Source organism: Thamnophis elegans, chromosome 15 (assembly GCF_009769535.1).
Source record: "Thamnophis elegans isolate rThaEle1 chromosome 15, rThaEle1.pri, whole genome shotgun sequence".
NCBI lineage: Eukaryota > Metazoa > Chordata > Lepidosauria > Squamata > Colubridae > Thamnophis > Thamnophis elegans.
Genome location: NC_045555.1, coordinates 19154250 through 19167331, shown reverse-complemented (window position 1 = coordinate 19167331; position 13082 = coordinate 19154250). Strand labels below are relative to the sequence as shown.

Sequence of the window (13082 nt, the reverse complement as noted above, 5' to 3'; positions counted from 1 at the left end):
AAACAGGAGACTTTCCAGGAAAGTCTCAATGTGTCTCAAACTCCAAATTTAATATGAAAAGTCACTTTAAAAACATTTCTAAAGACAAAATTAATAGCTCACAAATATGAGTGGGGAGAAAGAACGAGAATGGGATGGTATAAATGAAATGTGAAGCCAACATCAGGGCCACATCCTGGTCAATCTTGCACCAGGTTTGGTTAGATAAGCAGGACAGTTGTATTTCCAATTTTGGAGTGCTGAGTTAGTTACGATTCACTATTAGTTCTTAGAATAGATTAATTAACACTAATTTTGCATAAAATACCAACTACAATTCTGTAGTTGGTGAAAGTGCTAATTGAACAGCATTTTCTTACATTACCTGAAGAGAATGTCTATCTCTCATTGCAATTTCAAAAGACGTAATAACAATAGGATGGATATTCATTGAACTTTCTTTCCTTCGTATTTTATGAATGAGTCCACGTCGTTCTTGCTGGGTTCCATGGTACAGCATTATAGGAATCTAAAGTAATTTTGCAATCATTTTTGAATAACTCATATTTAAATAGTAATCAAAGATTATAAAAACATTTATAAAACATCTTGTTTATTTTAATTGATTTCATAGTACTTTTATTCAAAACCTTTAGTTGGGATGCTATTGTTTTCTCTGCAATCTTTTCACCCTTAAAGGCCTTGGAAGGATTAACAGGGATTCCCAATCTATGGACTTTTGTCTTATTAAGAGACTGAATAAGATAGCTAAAGTGGCTAGGTTTCGACAATATGAAGATCCTCCCTAAAGTGACTAGATTAGGACCACCCCTCTTAAGACAGGCAGTCTTGGCATGTGCCAAAATATTGCAATGGAGTTTGAAATGGGCAAATATGCCACTTTTACCTTCAAAGAGCGGAAAATAGTGAAAACTGAAGGAATCAAGATGCCCTATGGAAGTAACATCAAGAGTTTGGATGAAGACAATAACTGCAAATGCCTGGGCATCCTTCAAGGTGATAACATCAAGCACACTGAAGTCAAGAAGAAGGTTAGAAGTCGATACATCATGAAAGTGAAGTTGAAGTGGAACTTCAGTGGAGGAAGACCAGAAAAATAATGACTGAAACGTGTCCTTCATCCACACAGCGGTGCTGACAGGCTCTGTTTAGAAAGAAAATGGGTGGGCATGGAAGGGGGTGCATAGACAGGAAAGAAGATGTACTGAAGCTAGTATGTCATGAAAGATTTCTGAGTTCTGGAGAAACCAAACAGGCTTACAAGAAAGACCAAACAAAGAACAGAAAAGAGACAGACTGTGTGATCAGCCATAATAATAGTTTCTAGAACAAGTGTATCATTTAAAACTAAAAACATATCTCACCTCTGGTGTAAATCTTTTGAATTCAGCAATCCAGTTAGGAAGTGTGGATAGTGGCGCACATATCAGAAATGGTCCAGCAACTCCTCTTTCCACCATCAAGGCAATTGTTGCAATACACTGGATAGTCTTCCCTAAGCCCATTTCATCAGCCAAAATGCCATTGATGCCGTTTTCCCAGAGCATCTGTGTAGAAAAAGAAAAATACTGTATATATTTAAATTACACTTTTTCTTTTTATGATCCTGTAATCCCTTGCTTCGGGGTGAGAGGACATGTACTTCAGTTACACTAATGGATATAAATTGAAACATGAACACCTTGATGCAAAATGAACCCAAATAATAATTTAATCTGCTTTGTAATTAAATGAACATAAGACCCAATAATCAGGAAGATTTGATTGTTAAAAATAGCAAAGGCTAATTGCATGAGATTTCAAGTTTACAGGAAACCAGAGGATAGTTATTTTGTCACATTACATTTATGTACAACGTATATTTTACTATCTTTTAATGAACACTAACCATTTTTGTTGCATTAATCTCAAGCTGCATGCCCCTCCCCTTCCTTAAAGAATGCAACCATTAACTGAGTTGGTTTTAACTAAAGCTAGATAACAATAGATCTGAAATTGAAATTTCAACTTGAATTACCTAAGGCTCCAAACAGCTTGGAAATAATGGCTTCCATTGTACTACTTAGTAGTACGTTGTACTACTAAGACATACGTGAGTGTCTAGAAACAACTTTCCTTGCCACCATTTTCCAGAAGAGATCCTTAAAGCCGTATTTAAGAAGAGATTGGGCAGCCATTTGTCTGAAATGGTATAGGGTCTCCTATACCATTTCAGGGGGTTGACTAGAAGATCTCCAAGGTCCCTTCCAACTCTTATTTTGTTATGACTTATTTTTAAGCAATAATCCTGGAATGCTAATGTTCTCTACAGCTACATTAAGCAACAGTTAAGCTTTATCAACCATTTATTTGTACCAGAAAGATAAAATCTAAAAGAGCAATAATTCTGGCAACTACATAAAAGTGAATAAAGTAGATTGTGGTTGAAAGTTGTTTGTTTGTGTGTGTGTGTGCATACATGTGCCTTTGAATTAGTGTTGGCTCCTGGTGACTGCCTGGACCAGGGATCAGCAACCTGTGGCTCTGGAGCCACGCATGGCTCTTTCATCCTTCTGCTGCAGCTCCCTATTGCTGGTTGGCTCCACATTCATCGTGCTTTTGGTTAGGACAGTAGAGGAAATATCGTTCTAGGAGGAGACTCTATAGTAGGGGAAACGGACTTCCAATTGGCTCCAGAATTGAATAGGGGGCTTCTGGTTAGGACCTTTGTGGCTCTAAGTGTTTAAAATTGCTGACCCCTGGCCTGGACATTCCCTAGTTTGTTGGCAAGATTTCAAAAGTAGTTTGCACTGTGTTCTTCCTAAGGCTGAGATTGAATGGTCACCCAAAAGAGGTCCTGCCTAAAGTAGAAGTAGAAATCCGTCTCCTGTTTCTACTCTGGTTCATTAACCATTACACGGCTCTTGTTTAATTAATAAAATTGCTAACATTCAAAAACAACTAAAATAATTCTTCAAATGCCTACAACAAAATAAAAAGATCTTCACACTGGAAAAAAACCAAAATGTGGAGCCATGCAAGTCTTTTTCAATCTCCATCACATAAAAACCCATTTTCTCTGGTAGCCACCCACTTGAGTTCATTGAACTTCAGGTGAAAATATGGCAAGTAAATGCTGGAAGAATAAGATTGCATTAGTTGACTTAGTTATTCCAAGAAAATTGAATCTTTTTAGACAGTGGAATATTTGAAATCATTTTCATGATTAACTGCTAATGACCTAGCCAAATATGATTACATAAGAAAGTATAAATTCTTACCCTAAGCCATTCCATGCCTTCAACTTGATACCACCTCATCACTCCTCCAGTGAAAAGTTTTGGTTGCTGAAAAGGTACTGGCTGCCCATTAAACGTTCGTTTTGGGTCAACAAAATGCTTGGCACTATGTCGCATCACTTGTGCCAATCTATCCTTAATGATGCTGTTTGAATCCCCATTATTCTGGATTTCTTCTGCACACAGTTTGGGTGGATTGCTTTCAATCTATAGAAGAAAACACATAGGCAATATTATTTTTAGTGTGCAAGTTTTTATCCAGTTATGTAAGTTACTTCATCATTAAGCCAGATGAAGTCAATATTACCATACTTGTAAAAGAAACTGTTAATAAAAACTGGTCTAAATTCAAGTTGTGTTGTAAATTATAACATGAATTTCCTATGATTATAATTTATATCAGCATTCATGTAGCTTGGCACAATTGGAAAGATTCTGCATTTCATTGTTACGTGGTTATTATTATGAGAAAATGCAGCAAATGAAATATATATTTTTCCTTTCTGAAACAAATTATCTTCTCTTCCCTACAAAATACAGTACAGTACAATGGCCAAACTCAAAGAGTTTTCCATTGATATTCATAGCACTCAGAATTAACTAAAGGCACCTTTACACCTTAGCATTTCTACCATGCTCCTGAAAGCTTCCTCAGAGTAGACAAATTCTCATTTTCTTATATGACAGTAATGCAGAGGCTTTAGGCACTCTGCCTCTTACACAAACCCAATACTACAATGAAGTCATGTTTTGTTATATTAGAGAATGGCACTCCCCCAACCCTACTTTAAAATATTAAGCTTTAAGATGGCATTTGCCTTTTTAAAATTATTTTGGTCTTTTAATGACCCTGTCATTCAGTTGCCCCAACTCTACCATTGGGGTGGAGTTGGGGCAACTGAATGGAGCTGAGTGTTTACTGGCCGGATGCCCTTCCTGTTGCCAATGCAGAGTTCGCAGCTGATATTTACTCATTGCCCAGAGAAAGAAATACCTGCTGCTACCTAGGATTGAACTCATAACCTTCTGATTGTGAGGGTGAGAGCTCCACCTCTAGGACACTACGCCACTCATGGCATTTGCATCTATGTATCTAAGAAAATATCTTTAATTACTTTCAGGATCACAATCAGTTTAATATATGCTTCTGCCATTTCCTTTTTGTACTAAGGTTTTATGATTACAAATAAGTAGTAATTGAGTCAAGCCTGACTGCTGGTAACTCCATGGGGACATCCAGACTGCTCTAAACACACACACATACACAGTACATGTCATTTTTTGGTAGCAATATGGGGAATATTTTTACCATTGCTTTCCACTTGTTTTTAAGACGATTAGCAAAGAAAAAGAAACATGCCTAGTTGGTATTCTCTTGAAATTGTTTTGAATTCATAGTGCTTCTAAAGTAAATATTTAAAATTCTTAAATGAAAGTTTTAAAAATGAATATAAGGATAGCCGATTATAACAGCAATATTCAAAACTTGAAATATACCTGATCATTTTCCACTTTGCTTTTTTTGGCTGCTAATAAAATTTCCTGTGGAAAAAGGAAGAAATAAAGTTATTGAACAACTCACAACTGCGAGGTGGGCGGCTATATAAATTTAATAAATAAATAAAATTTCTCATTGAATCATTCAAAAGTAGCATTTTATGGATTTGCATTAAGCAATTTACCTCTTTTGAAATGACATCAGAAATATTGTATGTTTTGTCTTCTCGATCTCTCTTTCTTTTAACTATAAGAAAATACAGTATTGATTTCAGCACTCAGTTTCTAGATACATAACAAAATATTTTCAGTGCTTGACCAAACTTACCGATTTTCTGATTTTTCTGACCACTTAGTTTTTCATTCTATAAACCAAAATATTAAGAACAAAATAATTTTAATGTTAATATTTGTATACATAATAATTAACAGTTGTAATTAGATTCATCTTGCACAATTGATTTTAAGACTCCTGGCCAAAATTTTAATGTTATTTCTCTAAGCTAGGTTGCAAAATAGAAACAAGATAATGTATTGTATCTCTACTTGTAACAAAGTTGAATATTTATGATTTTTGTATATATATATTTAAACCAATTCTCAAGTCTACTTCACAGATAGTTCCTTAGACTAGGGATCTTAGACCAGCTGGCTGAGGAACTCTGGGAGTTGAAGTCCACAAGTCTTGAAGTTGCCAAGGCTGGAGACCCCTGCCTTAGACCCATTCTCTGCTCCCTTTTTCTAAGAGTACAATTCATGCATCTCAGAAATCTCCATGGGGCAGCAACCTGTTAGGCGGAAGGAACTGCCACTGTGGAGGAATATTCACATTACAAATATTTCAATATCACAGATTTGATTTGAGTATATCTATATATCACAATGCATGCCTTTCAATTACCCATCAAAGGATATGTAATCTGAACAAAGAATGCACATTTGGCATCAATAACAATTTGAACAGAGTATTTATTCAGTTATCTAACATTTAACGTTGATTTTACCTTTGCAGTGTTCAATGTTCCTTTTCTTTCAAGTTTTTCTTTCTTTTGTTGCTCCTAAAATCCAAGATTTTTACAAATCAGTTGTTTCTTTATGCACAGACAAGTGACCTTTGATGTATCTCTACTTTGGTATTTAAGTATTTTCATTTTAATAGCAAATACCTTACAGCCGTGATAGCGAACCTGTGGCACGCATAACCATATCTGAGGGCATGTGAGGCGTTGCCCTAGGTCAGCTTCAATTTGCATGTGTGCGCTAGCCAGTTGATTTTCGACCTTCGGGAGGGCAGGGGGAGGCCGTTTTTTGCCTTCCCCAGGCTTCAGGAAAGCCTCCGAAGCCTGTGGAAAGCCTCCGAAAAACAAACTCAATGAGCTTAACGGAAGTTCAGAAACGAACTTCCGGTAGGCTCTTTGGGCTGTTTTTTGCCCTCCTCAGGCTTCAGGAGGCTAGCCTGGGGACGGCAAAAAATGGCCCAATAGACCTACTGGAAGTCCAGAGGCTTCAGTAAGGCCTGTGCGCAGGAGAGGGGGAGAGGACATTGCATTATGGGTGTGGGCCCGCATGCATGTGCTATCACACACACCCCCGTCCTTTTGGCACCTGAGCAAAAAAACCTTTGCCATCACTGTCTTAGAGGTTTAGGTAGCACTTGGAATAAAGCATTCAATTTAACTAAGAGGTTTTTTTCTAGCATGAAACAGAATAGAGCTGGAAGGGACCTTTGAGGTCTTCTAGTCCAGCCCCCTGTTCAAGCAGGAGATCCTATACCATTTCAGACAAGTGATTGTCCAGTCTTTTCTTAAAAACCTCCAATGATGAAGCACTCGCAACATCTGAAGGCAAGCTGTTCCACTGGTTAATTGTCCTCACTGTTAGGAAGTTTCTCTTTAGTTCCAGGTTGCTTTTCTCCTTGACTAGTTTCCATCCATTGTTTCTTGTCCTGCCTTCTGGAGCTTTGAAAAATAAATTGACCCCCTCTTCTTTGTGGCAGTCTCTCAAGTACTGGAATACTGCTATCATGTCACCACTAGTCTTTCATTTCTCCAGACTAGCCAAACCCAAATCCTCCAACCAACCGTTCTTCATGTTTTAGCCTCCAGATCTTTAATCATCTTAGTTGCTCTTGCACTTTTTCCAAAGTCTTAACATCTTTTTTGTAATGTGGTGACCAAAACTGGTTGCAGTATTCCAGGTGTGGAAGCCTCTTACCAAGGCTTTATAAATTATTAATACTTCATGTCATTTTGATTCTACACCTCTATATATACAACCAAGCATTGTTATTAGCTTTCTTTGGCTGCCGCCACACACTACTGAATCATGTTTAAATGTTTGTCCACTAAGACTTTGAGGTCCCTCTCATAGTTACTGTTTTGGAGCATGATTTTGCCTAATCTGTACCTTTGGTTTTTTCCCCTGCCCAGTTGTAAAACTTCACTTTTCTCCACATTAAATTTCATTTTGTTTGATAGGGCCCATTGTTTAAGTCTGTCAAGATGTTTTTGGATCCTGAGCTTGTCTTCTGGGGTCTTGGTTGTTCCTGCCAGTATAGTGTCATCTGCAAATCTGATGAGATCTCCTTCTATTCCCTCTCTAAGTCATTTATGAAGATATTGAAGAGTACTTCCCTCCATGTGGATGTGGTATCATTAAGGACTACTCGTTGAGTACGGTTTGCCATCCAGTTACAAATCCATTTGGTACTGCTGCTGCTGTGTATCCCACATTTTTCTATCTTACCAAGAAGTAGGTTGTGGTGTACTTTGTCAAATACCGTATATACTCGAGTATAAGCCGAGTTTTTCAGCCCACTTTTTGGGCTGAAAAAAGCCGGCTCGGCTTATACTCGAGTCTACAACTGGATCCGGCAGTGCTGTTGCCTGTTGGAGGAGGAGGGGATTCCTTCCTGCGAGACCCCGTCCAGAAAAATGCGGGGAGCGGCATTTGTGGGAACTCCGGCCGCTGCCCACCCGTGGGGAGAGAGGGAAGAGCCCCGAGCGAGCCGCCTCGGTTTGGCAACCAAACCCATCCAGCCTTTTACCTCCCTTCCCCCCGCCCGCCCGCTCGCAGCCCCCTCCCCGGGCTGGCGCCAACTCCTCCCCGTGCCCGGCCTCCAGCCGAGGCAAGTCGGTGTCTCTTTAAGCTAGAGAGAGGAGGGGAGGGAAGGCAGGGACCAGCCGGCTGACAATGGGCCGGAGCGGCTGAGTTGGAGCAAATTCCGCGGCGGAGGCGGCGTCCCAGCTCCAGCGGCTCCGAGGCGAGCGGCTTGGCCCTTCCGCTGGGCGCTCGGAGATGAAGGCGCGCTGGCGCTGAGTTGAGCGGCGAGCTTGCCGAGCGCACGGCTCCGGGAAGCCCCCCTTCTCCTCCCTGCTGGAAGCCGAGTGAGCCCCGCCGCCCACGGACTCCCGCGGCCGCCCCAGGGCTTCGGGAGGCAGGACCCGGAGGCAGCCCAGCCCTGCCGCCGCCCCGCGCCCTCCACCCGCTGCGCGAGAGGGGACCCCGCTTTCCCCTTGCCGGATGCATCCCTGGCGGAGCTGAGCCATGCGGCGGAGGCTCCCGCTCTGGTTCCGGAGCTTGCTGTGCCTCTGGCCGGTCCTGGTGGGACCCGCGGCAGGTAAGAGGCGCTGTCGAGCGCCTCGTACAATGATTTATGTATGAGGTTTAAGTGACTGAGACACACTCCTGGCTACGCAGCAATGTTATTTCTGACTTAGTATACTATGAAATCCCCCAAATCCTCCCCACTCCAGGGGAAGGATACTATGAAATCCACATTCCCTCCCCACTACAGGGGTAGGATACTATGAAATCCCCCAAATCCTCCCCACTCCAGGGGAAGGATACTATGAAATCCCCCAAATCCTCCCCACTCCAGGGATAGGATACTATGAAAGCCACATTCCCTCCCCACTACAGGGGTAGGATACTATGAAATCCCCCAAATCCTCCCCACTCCAGGGGAAGGATACTATGAAATCCCCCAAATCCTCCCCACTCCAGGGGTAGGATACTATGAAATCCCCCAAATCCTCCCCACTCCAGGGGAAGGATACTATGAAATCCCCCAAATCCACCCCACTCCAGGGGAAGGATACTATGAAATCCCCCAAATCCTCCCCACTCCAGGGGTAGGATACTATGAAATCCACATTTCCTCCCCACTCCAGGGGTAGGATACTATGAAATCCCCCAAATCCTCCCCACTCCAGGGGAAGGATACTATGAAATCCCCCAAATCCTCCCCACTCCAGGGATAGGATACTATGAAAGCCACATTCCCTCCCCACTACAGGGGTAGGATACTATGAAATCCCCCAAATCCTCCCCACTCCAGGGGAAGGATACTATGAAATCCCCCAAATCCTCCCCACTCCAGGGGAAGGATACTATGAAATCCCCCAAATCCTCCCCACTCCAGGGGTAGGATACTATGAAATCCACATTCCCTCCCCACTACAGGGGAAGGATACTATGAAATCCCCCAAATCCTCCCCACTCCAGGGGAAGGATACTATGAAATCCACATTTCCTCCCCACTCCAGGGGAAGGATACTATGAAATCCCCCAAATCCTCCCCACTCCAGGGATAGGATACTATGAAAGCCACATTCCCTCCCCACTACAGGGGTAGGATACTGCAAAATCCCCAATTCCTCCCCACTCCAGGGGAAGGATACTATGAAAGCCACATTCCCTCCCCACTCCAGGGGTAGGATACTGCAAAATCCCCAATTCCTCCCCACTCCAGGGGAAGGATACTATGAAATCCCCAATTCCTCCCCACTCCAGGGGAGGAAATAAATATTCAAAAACATTATTGGTATCTATTTTTATTTTTGAAATTTACCGGTAGCTGCTGCATTTCCCATCCTAGGCTTATACTCGAGTCAATAACTTTTCCAGGTTTTTGTGGTAAAATTAGGTGCCTCGGCTTATATTCGGGTCGGCCTATACTCGAGTATATGCGGTACCTTACTGAAATCTAAATATACTATGTCCACAGCATTTCGCTAGTGTACTAATTTAGTCACTTTGTCAAAGAATGAAATAAGATTGGTTTGGCATGACCTGTTTTTCTAGATGTTCACAGATCGGTTTTTTGATCATCTTTTCCAGGATCTTCCCAGGTATTGATGTTAGACTGATTGGTCTGTAGTTTCCTGGGTCTATCCTCCCCCCACTTTTTTTAAGATGAGAACCACATCAGCTCTTTTCCAATCCTCTGGTAGTTCCCCAGTGCTCCATGATTTTTTAAAGATATGATACAATGGTTCTGAGATGTCTACATTGGAGAAAATATGGTCTAAAGTTAGAATCTCTATAAGATAGTTTGCAACAGTGCACCTTCCCATGAACATTCAAAAACTCTACAAAGAATCCTGTCTAAAATTGGATGTCCCATCAAGAAAGAGACAATATCATGCATATAATCAATTGTCTGGGTTGCAGCCAACCTACACAGGGCTGTCAGTAATGACAACCACCCCAAGAAAAATCACTATCTAAAAACCAGCCATTCTCACAGAATGAACCACACATTTGACCAAAATATGCAACTAATAGACCATGTGAATAGTAGACCAGCCAGTATTTGTGAAAGCCTAGCACTCAAAATAAGCCACAAACAGATTGATGGAACTACATACACCCTATTACCCAGTCAAATGCCTGATTCAAATTGTACACGATGGACTGATAAGATCTGCTAATCATAATACAACTGACATTATTCCCAACTAGCGGATACTTTCCAAGAAATTTCCCATCACCAACCAACTTCAAAGAATTCTATACAGAATATAATTGCTGGAATTGCAAGGTGAAACATCTGCAATAACCTTTAATTCTAACTTGATATGGATTTTCCCAGAGAAATCCAAGTAAAAGTATGAATAGTTCACGTCGGCAGACTCTTCTGAAATCTTAGAATAGCTCTTCTGTTTCTATTCTTTTTAGAGATCATAATGAAAAATGAAAGCTCTGGAATAACTTAACTGCCAGTAGAACCAACCTCCTGGTTTTAGAGCCAATTTAAAGCAAATGTAGGGCGCTTGTCCTGTTGCTACTGGGGAAAATAGGAAATCTATCGAATGTTTCCTCAGAATACAGTGCATTCATGAGAAATTGAGAGAAGCACCCAAGCATCTGAGATGACAAAGCTTCTGGGTAAGTAAGCGGATTTTAATAATGTTATATGGATGCACTGTTGTGGACAGAAGGAAACAAAGGTGACTTTGGAGCTACTGCTGATCTGCTGTTTTAGCAGGAAGTTTTCTTATGTACACTGAGAGTATATGCCCCAAAGACAAATTTCTTGTGTGTCCAATCACACTTGGCCAATAAAGTATTCTATTCTATTCTATTCCTTGGAGTTCAATATACCTTTCCACTAATTGAAGTACTATTGCACTTGCTATTGAAGATTATTTGCTACTAAGCAGTTTATTACAATTTAACCATTTTAGTCAACTACAATGCAATTGTTTCATTTGATTAATCAATACTACATACTAACTCACCAATTTATTATGCATTAAAGATATTGGTCTGTTATTCCAATACTTTTAAGTTGATTATTTGTGGGTGGAATCTAATCAGATTCCTGGAATAACCCAGATCAAAGGATATGGCTTTCAGGGCCACCACACCTTGGGTACCTGAAACAGAAATATTAGTGTGTGCTCCTGTCTGTCCTATCTGGGAACAACGTTGTGATCCTGAATCAGATGCATGATGGCCTGGCAGCCGCTCACCCATAATTACAGTGGCAGCTGAGGGGTAGAGAATTACATTCAAGGTTTACATGCAAGGCTTCTGTCAGGCCTGCAGCTATCCTTTCTTTTGGATCTTTGCCACTTTCTATTATTCTACTATGCATTTTCTATTGTGGGAAAATGAGAGAGGGGATGGCACGGAGTTAGATGATATCTAGTCATAACAAGATTCTTTCTAGAAAGCCAAGGTTATCCCTTGTCTTTGCACTTCTGTACCTGACCAGAACTGGATGGGTGGAACTGCTAGCATGGCAGTGGAACATTGGACCATGTGATGGACTTGTGGGTGTGGGGGCAAGATCTTGAACTTTCAACTGGGTGAGGAAAATCAGGAAGCTTTTAGATTTGGGTTTTCCCATATGTGCCAACATGGCTCTCTTAATAAATTGGAACTTTGAGCATACTTTGCCTCGGACTCTGATTTACTTTTGGATGCTATTTGGAACCCTGAGAGCTTGATTTTGAGTATAAGCTGTTTCACCTATGAATTCAAGGCTTATTGTAGAAAGATACTTTTGATCTGGCCAGGAATTATAATGGTATGTGGGAATGACCTTGGGAGACAGAAGACTCACAAACTGCTCAATCAGACAAATGGCATTTGAGGCCACCAAAGGAATGGAGGCCTGGCAAATATCTCACAAGACAGGTCCCTTAGATCCCTATTGGTACGCTGTCATTCTGGCAGGGGAGGGGGGTATATTTCAGGAAGAAAAATATTCCAGTAGCACTAAGTTCCTTATCAATCCAGGAGAGAACAAATAGGAACAAAAAGTGAGAATCAAGGCTATCATAGTAGAACAGCAATAAAATAGGACATTAGGATGAAACTTGGTTCTGCTTACACTGAAGGCAAGATAACAAGGCCATGAAGCAGAGGCTTTGTGACAATAACAAAACATAAGAGTTTAGCTGCTAGTTTAAGGAGGTAAACTTCTATAAAATGAAGAAAAATTAAAGCCAGACCAATAAATATAAACTGTTAGTCAGAATACTGTTCCCAGGAATCATACATAAACACAACCTCATGAGTTGGAATAAGATCTGAAAGCTTGTAAAATGAAGTCCCTGCACCCTCCTCATTCTGAGCCCCTTATTTCAGTAATTTCATAACAGCTTAAAAATTGGAGGGAGGGGGGCCTCTGTGACTTTTCAAGCTCTATTTGTAAGAATTTAGAACTGAAAGAAGTTGACCATCCAACTTAGGCATAAGCAGCTATTTATGGATTAGATATGGTGCTACATCTAGGTGGTTCTTTCTGACTTAGCTCAAAAGTCTTAGCAGCTCAGCATCAGCTTGCTAAGGCTACATGCACTCTTGCACACACATGAGTTTGTCTTGAGTAACTATAAGGACAAGTCTAGGCAACAATTTGAAAGTGGATTGCCAATGCCTTCTTCCTACAGCTGAAAGAGAATGACTGGCCCAAAGTTATCTGGTTGACTTCCATGAATAAGGCAGGACTGAAATTGAGATCTCCCTTTAACCTGAAGGCCAAACTGGCTTTCTGTGATGTATATTTGCATG

At 41.0% G+C, this 13082-nt stretch overlaps 1 protein-coding gene across 1 annotated transcript in view; it reads right to left on the bottom strand.

The window, feature by feature from the left end:
• HELLS (helicase, lymphoid specific) overlaps window positions 1-13082 on the bottom strand; it is a 42575-nt gene that overhangs the window by 27741 nt on the left and 1752 nt on the right. The window contains exons 4-10 of the mRNA XM_032231475.1: window positions 5780-5833; window positions 5104-5140; window positions 4961-5022; window positions 4776-4820; window positions 3261-3485; window positions 1365-1547; window positions 365-508 (exon numbers count right to left, since the gene is read on the bottom strand). Coding sequence (XP_032087366.1) covers window positions 365-508; window positions 1365-1547; window positions 3261-3485; window positions 4776-4820; window positions 4961-5022; window positions 5104-5140; window positions 5780-5833 — 750 coding nt within the window. The remainder of the gene's footprint in view (window positions 1-364; window positions 509-1364; window positions 1548-3260; window positions 3486-4775; window positions 4821-4960; window positions 5023-5103; window positions 5141-5779; window positions 5834-13082) is intronic.